The sequence below is a fragment of the Oncorhynchus mykiss genome, chromosome 24 (genome assembly GCF_057628025.1).
Source record: "Oncorhynchus mykiss isolate SJ-2025 chromosome 24, ASM5762802v1, whole genome shotgun sequence".
Lineage (NCBI taxonomy): Eukaryota > Metazoa > Chordata > Actinopteri > Salmoniformes > Salmonidae > Oncorhynchus > Oncorhynchus mykiss.
In genome coordinates, this window is record NC_143045.1 from 34594665 (window position 1) to 34615211 (window position 20547).

General features: G+C 51.2%; 1 protein-coding gene across 2 annotated transcripts in view; it reads right to left on the reverse strand.

Moving 5' to 3' along the window:
• clpb (ClpB family mitochondrial disaggregase) overlaps positions 1-20499 on the reverse strand; it is an 89124-nt gene extending 68625 nt beyond the window's left edge. Inside the window, exons 1-3 of one of the 2 annotated variants that reach the window (XM_090218901.1) lie at positions 19361-20441; positions 19221-19272; positions 15245-15331 (exon numbers count right to left, since the gene is read on the reverse strand). In XM_090218901.1, the coding sequence (XP_090075027.1) occupies positions 15245-15331; positions 19221-19272; positions 19361-19805 (584 nt within the window). In that variant the 5' untranslated portion in view covers positions 19806-20441. Of the gene's footprint in view, positions 1-15244; positions 15332-19220; positions 19273-19360 lie in introns of both variants that reach the window. The other variant, XM_090218902.1, reaches the window with a different exon arrangement.
• Positions 20500-20547: the final 48 nt, after the last annotated feature.

Here is a 20547-nt window from a genome sequence, read left to right on the forward strand (position 1 = left end):
CATGCTTCAAGAGGGCCACCATTGTTCCTGTTCCCAAGAAAGCGAAGGTAACTGAACTAAATGACTATCGCCCCGTAGCACTCACTTCCGTCATCATGAAGTGCTTTGAGAGACTAGTCAAGGATCATATGACCTCCACTCTACCTGATACCCTAGACCCACTCCAATAGGTCCACAGACGACAAAATCGCAATCACACTGCCCTAACCCATCTGGACAAGAGGAATACCTATGTGAGAATGTTGTTCATCGACTACAGCTCAGCATTTAACACTATAGTACCCTCCAAACTCGTCATTAAGCTCGAGACCCTGGGTCTCGACCCTGACCTGTGCAACTGGGTTCTGGACTTCCTGACGGGCCGCCCCCAGGTGGTGAGGGTAGGAAAGAACATCTCCACCCTGCTGATCCTCAAAACTGAGGCCGCACAAGGGTGTGTTCTCATCCCTCTCCTGTACTACCTGTTCACCAATGACTGCGTGAGCATGCACGCCTCCAACTCAAATCATTAAGTTTGCAGACAGTGGTAGTCTTGATTACCAACAACGACGAGACGGCCTACAGGTAGGAAAGGGAGCAGCCCCCTGTCCATATCGACGAGACAGTAGTGGAGAAGGTGGAAAGTTGTAAGTTCCTTGGTGTACACATCACAGACAAACTGAAATGGTCCACCCACACAGACAGCGTGGTGAAGAAGGCGCAGCAGCGCCTCTTCAACCTCAGGAGGCTGAAGAAATTCGGCTTGTCACCAAAAACCCTCACAAACTTTGACAGATGCACAATCGAGAGCATCCTGTCGGGCTGTATCACCGCCTGGTACGGCAACTCTTCCGCCCACAACCGTAAGGCTCTCCAGATGGTAGTGAGGTCTGCACAACGCATCACCGGGGGCAAACTACCTGCCCTCTAGGACCTCTACACCACCCGATGTTACAGGAAGGCCATAAAGATCATCAAGGACAACAACCACCGGAGCCACTGCCTGTTCACCCCGCTATCATCCAGAAGGCGAGGTCAGTAGAAGGGGGATCAAAGCTGGGACCGATGGACTAAAAAACAGCTTCTATCTCAAGGCCATCAGACTGTTAAACAGCCACCACTAACATTGAGTGGCTGCTGCCAACATACTGACTCAACTCCAGCCACTTTAATAATGGAACATTTGATGTAAAAATGTATCACTAGCCACTGTAAACAATGCCACTTAATATAATGTTCACATACCCTACATTACTCATCTCATATAGGACCTCTACACCAGGCGGTGTCAGAGGAAGGCCCTAAAAATGGTCAAAGACCCCAGCCACCCCAGTCATAGTATTCTCTCTACTACCACATGGCAAGCAGTACCGGAGTGCCAAGTCTAGGACAAAAAGGCTTCTCAACAGTTTTTACCCCCAAGCCATAAGACTCCTGAACAGATAACCAAATGGTTACCCGGACTATTTGCATTGTATGCCCCCCCCCTAACCCCTCATTTTACTCTGCTGCTACTCTCTGTTTATCTTATATGCATAGTCCCTTTAACTATACATTCATGTACATACTACCTCAAATTGGGCCGACCAACCAGTGCTCCCGCACATTGGCTAACCAGCTATCTGCATTGTGTTCCACCACCCAGCAACCCCTCTTTTACGCTACTGCTATTCTCTGTTCATCATATATGCATAGTCACTTTAACCATATCTATATGTACATACCACCTCAATCAGCCCCACTAATCCGTGTCTGTATGTAGCCTTGCTACTTTTATAGCCTCGTTACTGTTATTTTTCAGTCTTTTTACTGTTGTTTTTATTTCTTTACTTACCTATTGTTCACCTAACACCTTTTTTGCACTATTGGTTAGAGCCTGTAAGGAAGCATTTCACTGTAAGGTCTATAGCTGTTGTATTTGGCGCCCGTGACAAATAAACGTTGATTTGATTAGATCCCATCTCGAATAATATTTCTATTCTCCAGCCTACCAGCAGCAAACAAAGTGTCAGGGTGGTCATCAACCGTAGCATTCTGTATCAAATAACTGTGGCTTTCAGCTTCAGTTGTGTTGCCTGTAGCCTATTAATGCTAATTTCATGTTGTCCCCGTCATCATTCTAATACATTTATTCATTGTTACAGGTGGAGTTTCAGTTCCTAAGAACCGGGTTACACCTTGCCTGAACTGATCCTGGGAAATGCCTCTCTACGCAAGCTACCCAATAAACACGCTACCCAATAAACACGCTACCCAATAAACACGCTACCCAATAAACAAATGGTTGGTCCCACAGTCACCACCTGTTCGCAAATGAAGGCTATCCAGCAATGGGTTTCACCACATTGGTTCCCTTACTGCTAAATGCAGAGTTCATCTGGCACCTGTGCATTCTTGGGTCGCACCCAGTTTTCATAATACTTTTACTACGGTTGTTGCAACAGTGCCTGAGCTCAAGATCTCATTATGTGTTAGACAGTTGGCCCTCGAGGACAGGTTTTTTCTACAGATGCTTCCCACCCGTGTATTTTGGGGGGATTTTCAGCCTCAGTAGTCTGCAGTTCATTGGTTTACAATACTGATAATTGGTAGGCAGGCAGCCTAGCAGTTAAGAGCTTTGCGCCAGTAACCATAAGGTCGCTGGCTCGAATCTCCGAGCTGACTAGGTGTAAAATCTGTTGATGTGGTCTCGAGCAAGGCACTTAACCCCAATACGAAGCTCCCGGCCAGGGCAGTTCCCCTCCTCATTGACACTTCTGTATGGTTGTCTTTACTGGTTTAAACATGGTTTCCTTCTAACGGTGTGATCACAACTTCATTCACTTGTATTCCTTCATGTGATTTAGGCCTTTTCACCCTGACCACTATAATAGCTTCACTCTTCAGCATTCTAAAAATCGGGCTCCTGGTGTACTATCACAAACAGCTCGCTCTTACACTCAAATCATTTCTCGTTCCGCTAATACATCTTCACGCTCGAACCCACCCTGTTCCTTGTCATTCTCTTTTCCTCCCTCGTGTGTTTCACTTCTCTCCTTTCTCGAGTAATAAAGATGTTGTTTCTCCACAACGCTATGTGTTTTCTGTCCCTATCGCTTTGTATTACTGCATGTATGACTAGGTTTGAAGCAGAGAAAATGTCCCATTTCATACGAATGGCATTGTAGCACGCGTGGTTGAGTTCTACGTACAAACACGCGTGGCATTTCATCTAAACACGTCAGTAAATGTTTGTTTTCATGCTTAATTGAAAAAAAATGTCACATAACACTAACTACACTCATACTTATGGTGGTGACTGGCATTCATCATTAAAACCCGATTTATGGTCAATCCTTGCCCTGTATGGTCCGTACAGCATTTACTGCGAAGTCAGGGCATTCATACGTCCTGCGCTTCGCGGAGCAGAGGTGTTGTGAAGGAAGTCGTCAAGGAAGTGAGTTGTCAATGTGGAGTTATACGGAGCCCTCTGTAATGTTACCACATTTGGGATGCGCACGCCGATGCCATACGGAGCCTCCGGACCACACTGCCGGATCAAGCTAGCGGTTCATGTTAACCATACATATGGCATTCCGGCACGCGTGGTTGGACAGAGGTGTAATTTCAACCCTACACATAACAGCGTTTGAATCCTGCGCTCAGCTCCTTGCATTGATAAACATTCCATACAACACTTTCCATTACAGCATAACTGCACTTGTGTTCTCTTCTTCGCATCTCTTTACATTTAATGATCATTGTTTTTGATCTTTAGATCCAACCGCTGCTCCGCTGTGTCCCTTCTCCCTCTTGATTATTTATTTTGGGGGGGGGGGGGGGGGGGGGGGGGTTTGATGCCAGCTACCCAGCAAGGGGCTACCCATCATCAACATCTGGCTCCAATGAGCATTCCTTGGCCATACCCCAAACTATTTAATATGATTCCATGTTGCATTCTGTCTCGGTTGTTCATCCGGGTAAGCCTGGAATCGATTGAAATGTATTTCACATAATGTTCAAATCAGGAAGGCCGGTCTTTTTGAATGCCTGTTTCACTTCATCAAGCAGCATAACATAATCCACTCTGTTTCCTACGATACGGGCATAGAGGGGAATGAAAACAAGCGTATCATCATCATCATCATCATCAGCGTAGCGTCATGTTCTTTTCCCTCTTCCTGTTACATGTTGACCAGACAGGACACGTCACGTGCGCGAGCATTGCAAAATACATTTAGAAATCCATGTTATTCAATTATTGCACCCACACTGCTCGTGAGCGTCTGCGTTGCCAAGGGCTACAACAGAAGTCGTTCCTATTTCTGATGCAGATTGCGCTGCAAGTCCTGCCTCATTGGTTTATAGAAGCAGGTACCCACGTGCCATCTCCTCATTGGTTTATAGAAGCAGGTACCCACGTGCCATCTCCTCATTGGTTTATAGAAGCAGGTACCCACGTGCCATCTCCTCATTGGTTATACCCACGTGGGTGATTGAAAGACTAACTGTTTTGCCGGTCGTCGTGGTAATAGTATGAAAGTTTAGATGCCGATCACCATATAAATTCAAAGATGAAAAAGCCTGGAAGGAGGAGAGATGACTAGAAATGATTCGGTTGGCCGTTTTATGTGTGGATTAATTGTCGGAGTAGAGGACCTTGTGCATTTCAGGTAAAATAACTCAATGTTTATATCCCAGGACAAATTAAGTAGCAACAGCAAGCTAGCTAAATATGACAAATTAGCTAGCAACAGAAACCTAGCTAAATAGGACAAGTTAGTTAGCATGTGCAAGCTAGCTGGCTAAATTGCCATACATGTTTAATGCTTTTCGACCTGCCCCCAAATGAATGTAATTGGTGGGGGTGGGGGTGGGGGGGCTAAATAAATGTGTGCACGATGGCGCACGTGCACGGCCGGTTTGGGTTCCGTGTTAGCCATGGGCAGAATGTCATTCACCTATTGACCTTCAGCCTATAAGCACGGCACAATAATTCACATTCTGCACGCGGTTTTAACCTATGGGGCTCACTGTTGCAATTATCACTTTCCCCCTCTCTCAACCAAATGGGTGTAAACCCATATTTACATTCTAGTCATTTAGCAGACGCTCTTATCCACACATTTCGTGCTGGTCCCCTGTGGGAATCGAACCATCAACCCTGGTGTTGGAAGCACCATGCTAGCTATACTACCCTTAAGGCTCCTAAGAGCATTCCTCTGAGACGAGGCCATACGCCCAACTATTTTATAAAACTTCATATTGCATTGTCTCCGTTGCTCATTCAGTTAAGCGTGTACTCGAATGAACTATAGTTCAGAAAAATGCTGCAGTGAGTGTGTCCGTCTTCATTCTGTAGTGTTTATTATGACCGTGTGTGTGTGTGTGTGTGTGAGAGAGAGTGATGTCTCTGTGTGTTTTCTCTGTCTTCCCTGCAGCATTGAGAGCTCACTGGGGGTTTAGAGAACAGAATGAAACACACACGAGTGTCACCACCACTGAGTTATAACACTCATAACACACAGTGTAACACACACGAGTACAGTACTAGTGTGCACAAGACAAGAACACATACATCAACATGGAACACAATGCATCCATCAACACAAACATCCACACTTCACTATGTCAACACACTAGGCTACATAATGCCAACAGAATGTTTCAGTTCATTCAGAGGCATTAAAACACAGAAGGTGAGTTGGGGGGGGGCAGAGGAGTTGGAAGAAGAGGGGGGGCAGAGGAGTTGGAAGGGAGGGGAGGGGGGGTCAGGCAGAGGAGTTGGAAGGGAGGGAAGGGGGGGTCAGGCAGAGGAGTTGGAAGGGAGGGGAGGGGGGTCAGGCAGAGGAGTTGGAGGGGAGGCAGGCAGAGGAGTTGGAAGGGAGGGGAGGCAGGCAGAGGAGTTGGAAGGGAGGGGAGGGGAGGCAGGCAGAGGAGTTGGAAGGGAGGGGGGCAGGCAGAGGAGTTGGAAGGGAGGGGAGGGGGGGGTCAGGCAGAGAAGTTGGAAGGGAGGGTCAGGCAGAGGAGTTGGAAGGGAGGGTCAGGCAGAGGAGTTGGAAGGGAGGGGAGGGGGGGTCAGGCAGAGGAGTTGGAGGGGAGGGGAGGGGGGTCAGGCAGAGGAGTTGGAGGGGAGGGGGGGCAGGCAGAGAGAGTTGGAAGGGAGGGGGGGCAGGCAGAGGAGTTGGAAGGGAGGGGGGGCAGGCAGAGGAGTTGGAAGGGAGGGGAGGCAAGCAGAGGAGTTGGAAGGGAGGGGGGCAGGCAGAGGAGTTGGAAGGGAGGGGAGGCAAGCAGAGGAGTTGGAAGGGAGGGGAGGCAGGCAGAGGAGTTGGAAGGGAGGGGGGCAGGCAGAGGAGTTGGAAGGGAGGGGAGGCAGGCAGAGGAGTTAGAAGGGAGGGGGGCAGGCAGAGGAGTTGGAAGGGAGGGGAGGCAAGCAGAGGAGTTGGAAGGGAGGGGAGGCAGGCAGAGGAGTTGGAAGGGAGGGGGGCAGGCAGAGGAGTTGGAAGGGAGGGGAGGCAGGCAGAGGAGTTAGAAGGGAGGGGAGGCAGGCAGAGGAGTTGGAAGGGAGGGGGGCAGGCAGAGGAGTTGGAAGGGAGGGGAGGGGGGTCAGGCAGAGGAGTTGGAAGGGAGGGGAGGGGAGGCAGGCAGAGGAGTTGGAAGGGAGGGGAGGGGGGGCAGGCAGAGGAGTTGGAAGGGAGGGGAGGCAGGCAGAGGAGTTGGAAGGGAGGGGAGGCGAGGCAGGCAGAGGAGTTGGAAGGGAGGGGAGGGGGGGCAGGCAGAGGAGTTGGAAGGGAGGGGAGGGGGGGGTCAGGCAGAGAAGTTGGAAGGGAGGGGAGGGGGGGCAGGCAGAGGAGTTGGAAGGGAGGGGAGGGGGGGCAGGCAGAGGAGTTGGAAGGGAGGGGAGGCAGGCAGAGGAGTTGGAAGGGAGGGGAGGGGGGGGTCAGGCAGAGAAGTTGGAAGGGAGGGTCAGGCAGAGGAGTTGGAAGGGAGGGTCAGGCAGAGGAGTTGGAAGGGAGGGGAGGGGGGTCAGGCAGAGGAGTTGGAGGGGAGGGGAGGGGGGTCAGGCAGAGGAGTTGGAGGGGAGGGGGGGCAGGCAGAGGAGTTGGAGGGGAGGGGGGGCAGGCAGAGGAGTTGGAAGGGAGGGGGGGCAGGCAGAGGAGTTGGAAGGGAGGGGAGGCAAGCAGAGGAGTTGGAAGGGAGGGGGGCAGGCAGAGGAGTTGGAAGGGAGGGGAGGCAGGCAGAGGAGTTGGAAGGGAGGGGGGCAGGCAGAGGAGTTGGAAGGGAGGGGAGGGGGGTCAGGCAGAGGAGTTGGAAGGGAGGGGAGGGGAGGCAGGCAGAGGAGTTGGAAGGGAGGGGAGGGGGGGCAGGCAGAGGAGTTGGAAGGGAGGGGAGGCAAGCAGAGGAGTTGGAAGGGAGGGGAGGCAGGCAGAGGAGTTGGAAGGGAGGGGAGGGGGGGGTCAGGCAGAGAAGTTGGAAGGGAGGGGGGCAGGCAGAGGAGTTGGAAGGGAGGGGGGGCAGGCAGAGGAGTTGGAAGGGAGGGGGGGCAGGCAGAGGAGTTGGAAGGGAGGGGAGGCAGGCAGAGGAGTTGGAAGGGAGGGGAGGCAAGCAGAGGAGTTGGAAGGGAGGGGGGCAGGCAGAGGAGTTGGAAGGGAGGGGAGGCAAGCAGAGGAGTTGGAAGGGAGGGGAGGCAGGCAGAGGAGTTGGAAGGGAGGGGGGCAGGCAGAGGAGTTGGAAGGGAGGGGAGGCAGGCAGAGGAGTTGGAAGGGAGGGGAGGCAGGCAGAGGAGTTGGAAGGGAGGGGGGAAGGCAGAGGAGTTGGAAGGGAGGGGAGGGGGGTCAGGCAGAGGAGTTGGAAGGGAGGGGAGGGGAGGCAGGCAGAGGAGTTGGAAGGGAGGGGAGGGGGGCAGGCAGAGGAGTTGGAAGGGAGGGGAGGCAGGCAGAGGAGTTGGAAGGGAGGGGAGGGGGGGCAGGCAGAGGAGTTGGAAGGGAGGGGAGGGGGGGGTCAGGCAGAGAAGTTGGAAGGGAGGGGAGGGGGGGCAGGCAGAGGAGTTGGAAGGGAGGGGAGGGGGGGCAGGCAGAGGAGTTGGAAGGGAGGGGGGCAGGCAGAGGAGTTGGAAGGGAGGGGAGGGGGGGGTCAGGCAGAGAAGTTGGAAGGGAGGGTCAGGCAGAGGAGTTGGAAGGGAGGGTCAGGCAGAGGAGTTGGAAGGGAGGGGAGGGGGGTCAGGCAGAGGAGTTGGAGGGGAGGGGAGGGGGGTCAGGCAGAGGAGTTGGAGGGGAGGGGGGGCAGGCAGAGGAGTTGGAGGGGAGGGGGGGCAGGCAGAGGAGTTGGAAGGGAGGGGGGGCAGGCAGAGGAGTTGGAAGGGAGGGGAGGCAAGCAGAGGAGTTGGAAGGGAGGGGGGCAGGCAGAGGAGTTGGAAGGGAGGGGAGGCAGGCAGAGGAGTTGGAAGGGAGGGGGGCAGGCAGAGGAGTTGGAAGGGAGGGGAGGGGGGTCAGGCAGAGGAGTTGGAAGGGAGGGGAGGGGAGGCAGGCAGAGGAGTTGGAAGGGAGGGGAGGGGGGGCAGGCAGAGGAGTTGGAAGGGAGGGGAGGCAAGCAGAGGAGTTGGAAGGGAGGGGAGGCAGGCAGAGGAGTTGGAAGGGAGGGGAGGGGGGGGTCAGGCAGAGAAGTTGGAAGGGAGGGGGGCAGGCAGAGGAGTTGGAAGGGAGGGGGGGCAGGCAGAGGAGTTGGAAGGGAGGGGGGGCAGGCAGAGGAGTTGGAAGGGAGGGGAGGCAGGCAGAGGAGTTGGAAGGGAGGGGAGGCAAGCAGAGGAGTTGGAAGGGAGGGGGGCAGGCAGAGGAGTTGGAAGGGAGGGGAGGCAAGCAGAGGAGTTGGAAGGGAGGGGAGGCAGGCAGAGGAGTTGGAAGGGAGGGGGGCAGGCAGAGGAGTTGGAAGGGAGGGGAGGCAGGCAGAGGAGTTGGAAGGGAGGGGAGGCAGGCAGAGGAGTTGGAAGGGAGGGGGGAAGGCAGCGGAGTTGGAAGGGAGGGGAGGGGGGTCAGGCAGAGGAGTTGGAAGGGAGGGGAGGGGAGGCAGGCAGAGGAGTTGGAAGGGAGGGGAGGGGGGCAGGCAGAGGAGTTGGAAGGGAGGGGAGGCAGGCAGAGGAGTTGGAAGGGAGGGGAGGGGGGGCAGGCAGAGGAGTTGGAAGGGAGGGGAGGGGGGGGTCAGGCAGAGAAGTTGGAAGGGAGGGGAGGGGGGGCAGGCAGAGGAGTTGGAAGGGAGGGGAGGGGGGGCAGGCAGAGGAGTTGGAAGGGAGGGGAGGCAGGCAGAGGAGTTGGAAGGGAGGGGAGGCGGGGCAGGCAGAGGAGTTGGAAGGGAGGGGAGGGGGGGCAGGCAGAGGAGTTGGAAGGGAGGGGAGGGGGGGGTCAGGCAGAGAAGTTGGAAGGGAGGGGAGGGGGGGCAGGCAGAGGAGTTGGAAGGGAGGGGAGGCAGGCAGAGGAGTTGGAAGGGAGGGGGGGCAGGCAGAGGAGTTGGAAGGGAGGGGGGGCAGGCAGAGGAGTTGGAAGGGAGGGGAGGCAGGCAGAGGAGTTGGAAGGGAGGGGAGGCAAGCAGAGGAGTTGGAAGGGAGGGGGGCAGGCAGAGGAGTTGGAAGGGAGGGGAGGCAAGCAGAGGAGTTGGAAGGGAGGGGAGGCAGGCAGAGGAGTTGGAAGGGAGGGGGGCAGGCAGAGGAGTTGGAAGGGAGGGGAGGCAGGCAGAGGAGTTGGAAGGGAGGGGAGGCAGGCAGAGGAGTTGGAAGGGAGGGGGGAAGGCAGAGGAGTTGGAAGGGAGGGGAGGGGGGTCAGGCAGAGGAGTTGGAAGGGAGGGGAGGGGAGGCAGGCAGAGGAGTTGGAAGGGAGGGGAGGGGGGCAGGCAGAGGAGTTGGAAGGGAGGGGAGGCAGGCAGAGGAGTTGGAAGGGAGGGGAGGGGGGGCAGGCAGAGGAGTTGGAAGGGAGGGGAGGGGGGGCAGGCAGAGGAGTTGGAAGGGAGGGGAGGGGGGGGTCAGGCAGAGAAGTTGGAAGGGAGGGGAGGGGGGGCAGGCAGAGGAGTTGGAAGGGAGGGGAGGCAGGCAGAGGAGTTGGAAGGGAGGGGAGGCAAGCAGAGGAGTTGGAAGGGAGGGGGGCAGGCAGAGGAGTTGGAAGGGAGGGGAGGCAAGCAGAGGAGTTGGAAGGGAGGGGAGGCAGGCAGAGGAGTTGGAAGGGAGGGGGGCAGGCAGAGGAGTTGGAAGGGAGGGGAGGCAGGCAGAGGAGTTGGAAGGGAGGGGAGGCAGGCAGAGGAGTTGGAAGGGAGGGGGGAAGGCAGAGGAGTTGGAAGGGAGGGGAGGGGGGTCAGGCAGAGGAGTTGGAAGGGAGGGGAGGGGAGGCAGGCAGAGGAGTTGGAAGGGAGGGGAGGGGGGCAGGCAGAGGAGTTGGAAGGGAGGGGAGGCAGGCAGAGGAGTTGGAAGGGAGGGGAGGGGGGGCAGGCAGAGGAGTTGGAAGGGAGGGGAGGGGGGGGTCAGGCAGAGAAGTTGGAAGGGAGGGGAGGGGGGGCAGGCAGAGGAGTTGGAAGGGAGGGGAGGGGGGGCAGGCAGAGGAGTTGGAAGGGAGGGGAGGCAGGCAGAGGAGTTGGAAGGGAGGGGAGGCGGGGCAGGCAGAGGAGTTGGAAGGGAGGGGAGGGGGGGCAGGCAGAGGAGTTGGAAGGGAGGGGAGGGGGGGGTCAGGCAGAGAAGTTGGAAGGGAGGGGAGGGGGGGCAGGCAGAGGAGTTGGAAGGGAGGGGAGGCAGGCAGAGGAGTTGGAAGGGAGGGGGGGCAGGCAGAGGAGTTGGAAGGGAGGGGGGGCAGGCAGAGGAGTTGGAAGGGAGGGGAGGCAGGCAGAGGAGTTGGAAGGGAGGGGAGGCAGGCAGAGGAGTTGGAAGGGAGGGGAGGCAAGCAGAGGAGTTGGAAGGGAGGGGAGGCAGGCAGAGGAGTTGGAAGGGAGGGGGGCAGGCAGAGGAGTTGGAAGGGAGGGGAGGCAGGCAGAGGAGTTGGAAGGGAGGGGAGGCAGGCAGAGGAGTTGGAAGGGAGGGGGGAAGGCAGAGGAGTTGGAAGGGAGGGGAGGGGGGTCAGGCAGAGGAGTTGGAAGGGAGGGGAGGGGAGGCAGGCAGAGGAGTTGGAAGGGAGGGGAGGGGGGCAGGCAGAGGAGTTGGAAGGGAGGGGAGGCAGGCAGAGGAGTTGGAAGGGAGGGGAGGGGGGGCAGGCAGAGGAGTTGGAAGGGAGGGGAGGGGGGGCAGGCAGAGGAGTTGGAAGGGAGGGGGGGCAGGCAGAGGAGTTGGAAGGGAGGGGGGGCAGGCAGAGGAGTTGGAAGGGAGGGGAGGCAGGCAGAGGAGTTGGAAGGGAGGGGAGGCAAGCAGAGGAGTTGGAAGGGAGGGGGGCAGGCAGAGGAGTTGGAAGGGAGGGGAGGCAAGCAGAGGAGTTGGAAGGGAGGGGAGGCAGGCAGAGGAGTTGGAAGGGAGGGGGGCAGGCAGAGGAGTTGGAAGGGAGGGGAGGCAGGCAGAGGAGTTGGAAGGGAGGGGAGGCAGGCAGAGGAGTTGGAAGGGAGGGGGGAAGGCAGAGGAGTTGGAAGGGAGGGGAGGGGGTCAGGCAGAGGAGTTGGAAGGGAGGGGAGGGGAGGCAGGCAGAGGAGTTGGAAGGGAGGGGAGGGGGGGCAGGCAGAGGAGTTGGAAGGGAGGGGAGGCAAGCAGAGGAGTTGGAAGGGAGGGGAGGCAGGCAGAGGAGTTGGAAGGGAGGGGAGGGGGGGGTCAGGCAGAGAAGTTGGAAGGGAGGGGGGCAGGCAGAGGAGTTGGAAGGGAGGGGGGGCAGGCAGAGGAGTTGGAAGGGAGGGGAGGGGGCAGAGGAGTTGGAAGGGTGTGTGTGTGTGTGTGTGTGTGTGTGTGTGTGTGTGTGTGTGTGTGTGTGTATTCAGTGCCTTGCGAAAGTATTCGGCCCCCTTGAACTTTGCGACCTTTTGCCACATTTCAGGCTTCAAACAAAGATATAAAACTGTATTTTTTTGTGAAGAATCAACAACAAGTGGGACACAATCATGAAGTGGAACGACATTTATTGGATATTTCAAACTTTTTTAACAAATCAAAAACTGAAAAATTGGGCATGCAAAATTATTCAGCCCCTTTACTTTCAGGGCAGGAAACTCTCTCCAGAAGTTCAGTGAGGATCTCTGAATGATCCAATGTTGACCTAAATGACTAATGATGATAAATACAATCCACCTGTGTGTAATCAAGTCTCCGTATAAATGCACCTGCACTGTGATAGTCTCAGAGGTCCGTTAAAAGCGCAGAGAGCATCATGAAGAACAAGGAACACACCAGGCAGGTCCGAGATACTGTTGTGAAGAAGTTTAAAGCCGGATTTGTATACAAAAAGATTTCCCAAGCTTTAAACATCCCAAGGAGCACTGTGCAAGCGATAATATTGAAATGGAAGGAGTATCAGACCACTGCAAATCTACCAAGACCTGGCCGTCCCTCTAAACTTTCAGCTCATACAAGGAGAAGACTGATCAGAGATGCAGCCAAGAGGCCCATGATCACTCTGGATGAACTGCAGAGATCTACAGCTGAGGTGGGAGACTCTGTCCATAGGACAACAATCAGTCGTATATTGCACACATCTGGCCTTTATGGAAGAGTGGCAAGAAGAAAGCCATTTCTTAAAGATATCCATAAAAAGTTTGCCACAAGCCACCTGGGAGACACACCAAACATGTGGAAGAAGGTGCTCTGGTCAGATGAAACCAAAATTGAACTTTTTGGCAACAATGCAAAACGTTATGTTTGGCGTAAAAGCAACACAGCTCATCACCCTGAACACACCATCCCCACTGTCAAACATGGTGGTGGCAGCATCATGGTTTGGGCCTGCTTTTCTTCAGCAGGGACAGGGAAGATGGTTCAAATTGATGGGAAGATGGATGGAGCCAAATACAGGACCATTCTGGAAGAAAACCTGATGGAGTCTGCAAAAGACCTGAGACTGGGACGGAGATTTGTCTTCCAACAAGACAATGATCCAAAACATAAAGCAAAATCTACAATGAAATGGTTCAAAAATAAACATATCCAGGTGTTAGAATGGCCAAGTCAAAGTCCAGACCTGAATCCAATCGAGAATCTGTGGAAAGAACTGAAAACTGCTGTTCACAAATGCTCTCCATCCAACCTCACTGAGCTCGAGCTGTTTTGCAAGGAGGAATGGGAAAAAAATGTCAGTCTCTCGATGTGCAAAACTGATAGACATACCCCAAGCGACTTACAGCTGTAATCGCAGCAAAAGGTGGCGCTACAAATTATTAACTTAAGGGGGCTGAATAATTTTGCACGCCCAATTTTTCAGTTTTTGATTTGTTAAAAAAGTTTGAAATATCCAATAAATGTCGTTCCACTTCATGATTGTGTCCCACTTGTTGTTGATTCTTCACAAAAAAATACAGTTTTATATCTTTATGTTTGAAGCCTGAAATGTGGCAAAAGGTCGCAAAGTTCAAGGGGGCCGAATACTTTCGCAAAGGCACTGTGTGTGTATATATATATACATATATATATATATATATATATATATATATATATATGTGTGTGTGTGTGTGTGTGTGTGTGTGTACGCTGTACAGTGCCTTCAGAAAGTATTCGCACCTCTTAACTTTCTCCACGTTGCTGTTACAAGGTGGGAATAAAATGGATTTCATTGATTCCATTTTTTGGTCAATAATCTACACAAAATACACTGTGAAGTCAAAGTGGAATAGAAATTCTAAACATTTGTAAAACATGAATGAAAACTAAAACACTCATGTCTTGATTAGATAAGTATTCAAACCCTGAGTCAATACATGTTAGAATCCCTGTGTCCCTTTCTGGGTAAGTCTCTAAGAGCTGCGAGGGTTTCTGGGTAAGTCTCTAAGAGCTGCGAGGGTTTCTGGGTAAGTCTCTAAGAGCTGCGAGGGTTTCTGGGTAAGTCTCTAAGAGCTGTGAGGGTTTCTGGGTAAGTCTCTAAGAGCTGCGAGGGTTTCTGGGTAAGTCTCTAAGAGCTGCGAGGGTTTCTGGGTAAGTCTCTAAGAGCTGTGAGGGTTTCAGGGTAAGTCTCTAAGAGCTGCGAGGGTTTCTGGGTAAGTCTCTAAGAGCTGCGAGGGTTTCTGGGTAAGTCTCTAAGAGCTGTGAGGGTTTCTGGGTAAGTCTCTAAGAACTTTCCACCTCTGGATTGTGCTTATTTGCCTATTATTCTTTGCAATGAATATTAGCTGTCAAATTGATTGTTGATCATTGCTAGACAACCATTTTCAGTTCTTGCCACAGATTTTCAAGCAGATTTGAGGTTAAAAATGTAGCTCGGTCCGTCAGGACCATTCACCGTCTTCTTAGTAAGCAACTCGTGTAGATTTGGCCTTGTTGTTTTAGGTTATTGTCCTGCTGAAAGGTGAATTCGTCTTCAAATGAAATCCCACATTGGGAAACGGCGGCACTCCAAAAGTTTATAAAAAATAAAAAGGACAAAAAGACGTCACCTCATTTCACCTTTTTTTTTAAAACTTTCGTCCGAACAGTTCTGTAATTCCCTGCTCGACTGAGAGACCTTACAGATAATTGTATGTGTGGGGTGCAGAGACGAGGTAGTCATTCAAAAATCATGTTAAACACCATTATTGCACACAGCGGAAGTCCATACAACTTATTATGTGACTTGTTAAGCACATTTTTACTCCTGAACTGATTTAGGTCATAACAAAGGGGTTTGAATACTTCTTGACTCAGGACATTTCAGCTTTAATTTGTAACTACTTTGTAACATTTTTCAAAAAACATTGTATGTCGGCAAGTGAGAAAAAAACATCTAAATGTAATCCATTTTAAATTCAGGGTGTAACACAAAACGTGGAAAAGGTTACTAATGGGTTTGGATACTTTCTGGAGGCCTCTTTCTGGTCTGTGTGTGTATATATATATTCAGACGGGGGGTTCAGTGAACTAGTGTCTAACTGTTGAGGAGGGCCCTTCGTCTCACAGGAACATGGCCCGTTGGCCAACCATCCCCAAATTGGATTCACCCCACCTTAACCCTCCACCTCCTGAGCCTCTGCCTCTCTCTGTGTGTACAGGGATACAGAGGGGCTAATTTAATTTAGAGGGTGCAGGGCAGGGGGAGGGAGGGTTGAGGGGGCATTAGTAGCCGTCTGGTGTGATAAGAGCATTCTACTGTGGCAATATGTCTGTATGGGACAAGGTTAACACAGGAAGAGCCGGACACACACACACTGCTCTCTCTCTGACCTGTGCTGGCGGTTCATAGCTGCCACCATGAGAGAGGTCCAGCCCAGACGATGTCTGTGGTTAGGCTCCACCCCCTCGCCCAGCAACCTGACAGGAAATAGGAACAAGAAGAGGTTATTAAGAAAGCTGTTCTGTTGCTAGGGTTACTATGTGCCTTAACTTCAGCTCTCAGGTGCTGAGGAGGAGGGCTGTGTTATCCGAGGAGGAGGGCTGTGTTATCCGAGGAGGAGGGCTGTGTTATCCGAGGAGGAGGGCTGTGTTATCCGAGGAGGAGGGCTGTGTTATCCGAGGAGGAGGGCTGTGTTATCCGAGGAGGAGGGCTGTGTTATCCGAGGAGGAGGGCTGTGTTATCCGAGGAGGAGGGCTGTGTTATCCGAGGAAGAGGGCTGTGTTATCCGAGGAGGAGGGGTGTGTTATCCGAGGAGGAGGGGTGTGTTATCCGAGGAGGAGGGGTGTGTTAGTGTGTCGGGGTAACCCGTCTGTGTTGACTGTAAACACACTGTGCCTCACTCTAACCTGCCCCCCCCCCCCACCCACACACACACACGACCCCCTATACCTCTGCTCTCTAACTAAAACACTTAACACATCTGTGTAGTCTTACCTAGCCTACACCATCTGTCCCAACGCTGTAGCAGAGTGACACACGCCATTAAACCTACACACACTTACGCGCGTAATGTTAGATAAGGGAACAGGCAACATACTGCTGCTACAATAACAGGTGGCAGGTGCCCTTTTCACATCTATACTCAGAGATGAGATTGATGGGCCTCCCGGGTGGTGCAGTGGTCTAAGGCACTGCATCGCTGTGCCACCAGAGACTCTGGGTTCGAGGCCAGGCTCTGTCGCAGCCAGCTGTATTAAAATCACTCTACTATTATTCTGACATTTCACATTCTTAAAACAAAGTGTTGAGCCTAACTGACCTTAAGACAGGAAATTATTACTAGGATTAAATGTCAGGAATTGTGAAAAACTGAGTTTAAATGTAATTGGCTAAGGTGTATGTAAACTTCCAACTTCAACTGTATCTCTGTGATGCAGTCTGACTGCCCTCTACCTCTCACACTGAACAATTTTGTGACCAAAGTAAACAACAACAAAAAAGAAATGATAAATCACCAAAACAAGATAAATTACCTAAAAAACTATGGAAAAATACATGAGCACCTAAATATTATGGGCAGAAAACGTCGTTCATTGAAGTTGATGGGTCATTTATAACAAAACCTTTTGATACAGCAAATCACTTCAAATCACTACTTCACTGGTAAAGCAGACAAACTGAGAAGTGAAATGACAACATTGAACCATCAAATTTGTGCATTGAAGATTGAAAAATGAAATGAGAATTACGGTTTCGGAATTTGTGTGGAATTTGTGTGGAAAAAGTAGAAAAACGATTGTTATCGTTATCAATAATGATACGCCATCAGGTATAGAAAACCTTGAAGGGAAACTATTCAGAACAGTAGCAGACAGTATTACCACCCTTATTTTCTATATCTTTAACTAAAGCTTTAATGAGTGTGTGTCCACAGGTGTGGAAGGAATCTAAATTCCACTGCCTAAAAATAGTAAAGCATCCTTTGCTGGCTCTAACAGCCGACCAACCAGTTTGCTGCCTGTTCTTAGTGAACTGATGGAGAAAATTGGGTTTTAAACAAATAGAATGCTATTTTTCAAAGAACAAGCTAACTAGTGACTTTCAGCATGTAAGGACACTCAAAATGTACTGCATCGACTCAGACGACTGATGATCGGCTAAAATACATGGATAATAAAATGATAGTTGGAGCTGTATTGTTAGATTTCAATGCAGCCTTTGATGTTTTTGAAAAACTCACTTGCTATAGCTTTACATCACCTGCCATCACATGGAAAGTTATTTATCCAATAGAACCCAGAGAGTATTCTTCAAATGGAAGCTTCTCTAACATCAGATATGTACAGAGCGGTGTCCCCCAGGGCAGTTCCCTTAGGCCATTACTCTTCTCGAATTTTACAGATAATTTGCCACTGGTCTTACAAGAAGCTAAAATGACTATGTATGTTGATGATTGCACACTCTACACATCAGCACCTACAGCCAGTGAGCTCACTGAGACTCTTAGCAGGGAGTTAGTCAGTGTCCGAATGGGTCTTTAACAATAAAACTGGTCTTAAATACAATCAAAAGCATTTGGTTCAAAGCATTCTTTTAGAACCTCAACTGGAGTTGTGCATAAAGGGTGTGACCATTGAACTCCCAAGGAGAAACATTGGATTGTCAGTTATCACGGTCAAGTCATATTGGCAGTTGTTGTGAAGATGGGGAGATGTCCTGCGTTTTTGACACAAAAGATCAACTGTATTAGCTGTTGAGGCTGTGATCTTGTCCCGTCTTGATTACTGTCCGGTAACATGGTCAGCTGCAGCAGAGAAAGACCTGCAGCTGTCTCAAAACAGAGCAGCATGTCTTGCCCTTAACTGCACACACAACTAATATCAACATTTTATTTCTTATTATTTATCCTTTATTTAACTAGGCAAGTTTACAATGACGGCCTACACCGGCCAAACCCAGACAACACTGGTCCAATTGTGCGCCGCCCTATGGGTCTCCCAATCACGGGCCGGTTGTGATACAGCCTGGATTCGAACCAGGGTGTCTGTAGTGACACCCTGACGCACTGAGATGCCGTGCCTTGGACCGCTGCGCCACTCGGGAGCACCACATGCATGATAGTCTTTTCATGGTTGAGGGTTGAAGAGAAATGTACTACTTCTCTTCTCGTCTTTTTAAAGAAACATTTGTGTAGAAAAAGGAGGAAGGGAAGCGCTACTAAAAGGTACACAATAGTACAATGTAGAAAATAGTTTTTAAAAAAATACAAATTTGAACCCTTGAATGAGTAGGTATGTCAGGTCGCAGTTGTAAATGAGAAGTTGTTCTCAACTAGCCTACCTGGTTAAATAAAGGTGTTCTCAACTTGCCTACCTGGTTAAATAAAGGTGTTCTCAACTAGCCTACCTGGTTAAATTAAGGTGAAATAAAACATGTAAAAAATGTCCAAACCTTTGACTGGTACTGTATATTATTATTTGATGTCCTTGTCTATAACTTTTCTGTACTTTGTCATGTACTAGTAAATTTTATGTGGACCCCAGGAAGACTAGCTGCTACATGGGCAGTAGTTAATGGGGAACCAACTAAACTAGACAGACATGGACCTCTATCTCCCTCTAGTGGAGACAACTGGGAATCCAATGATGTGCAGGTGGTAAACATGGACACTTCCAGAAATACTGTCTGCCATGAGACTCCATATGATTAGGACCTCACAGACTTGTGGAGTAATTCATTTTTTTCCTTCATTTCCTACAGCAGTATAGTAGTGTAGAGAAGTATGTAAACAATTCAAATGTGTGATTGACTCTATTCCTGGAGACTAGCAGTAATCACACTAATTATAAATCTCCATCTTACGACGATCATAACTTGTAATGTTTGGCTCAACATGCGTGTTATTCTACTGGGTACTTAGCGTAGCCAATCAGAGGGAACGCAACAGCAACCAATCAGAGGCTCTGGATGTCTCTGTCACATAGAAGTCTTGTCTAAATGTAAAAGCTTTTCCCCTGTACAGACAGTCAGTATTCCCCTGTACAGACAGTCAGTATGCCCCTGTACAGACAGTCAGTATGCCCCTGTACAGACAGTAAGTATTCCCCTGTACAGACAGTCAGTATTCCCCTGTACAGACAGTCAGTATTCCCCTGTACAGACAGTCAGTATTCCCCTGTACAGACAGTCAGTATTCCCCTGTACAGACAGTCAGTATGCCCCTGTACAGACAGTCAGTATGCCCCTGTACAGACAGTCAGTATGCCCCTGTACAGACAGTCAGTATGCCCCTGTACAGACAGTCAGCATGTGTATTGTGTGGAACTCAGGAGAGTCTCTGTGTGTGTGTGTGTGTTTATAATGTACCTTGCCACATCTTGTGAGCTGTTGGTCCTTGCAGCCTCCAGAAGTGCATCACCTGGAAAGAAGACTCATGACCTTTAAGTATCTTTAGCAGAGTGTGTGTACACACACACACACACACACACACACACACACACACACACCTTTCGTATCAGAGTCCTTCTTGAGGCAGAAGGCCATGGCTGCAGCGGACAGTACCCCAGCAGAGGCCAGTGCGTAAGGGCGGCTGCTCCCGCTCTGTCCCCCGGTCCTTCCCCCGCTCTGTTCCCAGTACAGGTTGTTGTTGTTGCGTCCCTTGGAAGCCAGAGAGGCCCAGGAGCTCCTGCGACCCTGGAGATTAGAGAGCCATCTGGGGGCCAGATGGTGATACTGTATGGCCAGGCTCACACTCTGGCCTTTCGCCTCCTCGCTCAGAATTCCTCTACGGGAGACACGGGAGGTAGAAACGATGGGGTTCCGGTTGGCGTCCGCTTTATCGAGGATGAGGTGGTTCCTCGCGGCGTCCTTTGTGCTTGTCTGGAGCACACGGCACGGGGAAAGGCTGCGCGACCTTCGCATGAAGATCCGCGGTGGAACCGAAGACAACATTGCGGGAAAACACGCAAACCGTGCAACGTTAAGCCTGATGATAGTACTTACTTGCAACGACAACACCTTTAATTGAAGTCTACTGACGTTATTCCGCCTACAGACCGTTATTTATCTGGTGATGGTTGACAGCAGCGACAGAACAAAAACAACCGCAGCATGGGATGTCACTGGAACATGAACTGCATCATGGGAATAATAGTTTTTTTCAGAAACTAACTGGCTCCACTTCCTGGTATCACAGAGGCTACTCCACCACCTCTTATGAAGGTTAACTTTGGATTTATTCTTGGTCTTAAAATGTTCCACACACAAGTTAATCTAAATCAATCCCCACATGAAAAAAAATCAGTTTGTTCTGCTTTATAACAAACAAAACAACTTTCTCCTTCGCTATGATTCGCCACCAGATGGCGTTCAGATTCTGTGGCACTGCGGAGGCTGGATAACGCAACAAACACGTGTTGTGTCGCAGCAGTCAGCAGAGTCACTAGGCCAAATAGAAGCACGAATAGCCTATAGTGGCTGGCGCTAGCCAAAAGTGAGTGAACTGCTGGGGAAATCTTCAGGAGATGCGGTATTTAATTTTCCATAGGGAGACGAGAATATTGAATAGAATTGAGACCTTCCTTCTCACTGGTTTACACTCCAGTCCAGTTGGTGGCGGTGATGCACCTTAAAGTTGGTTGTCAACCACTATATAAAATCCCCAGAAGAAGAAGAAGAACGCTGGCCACCAGTT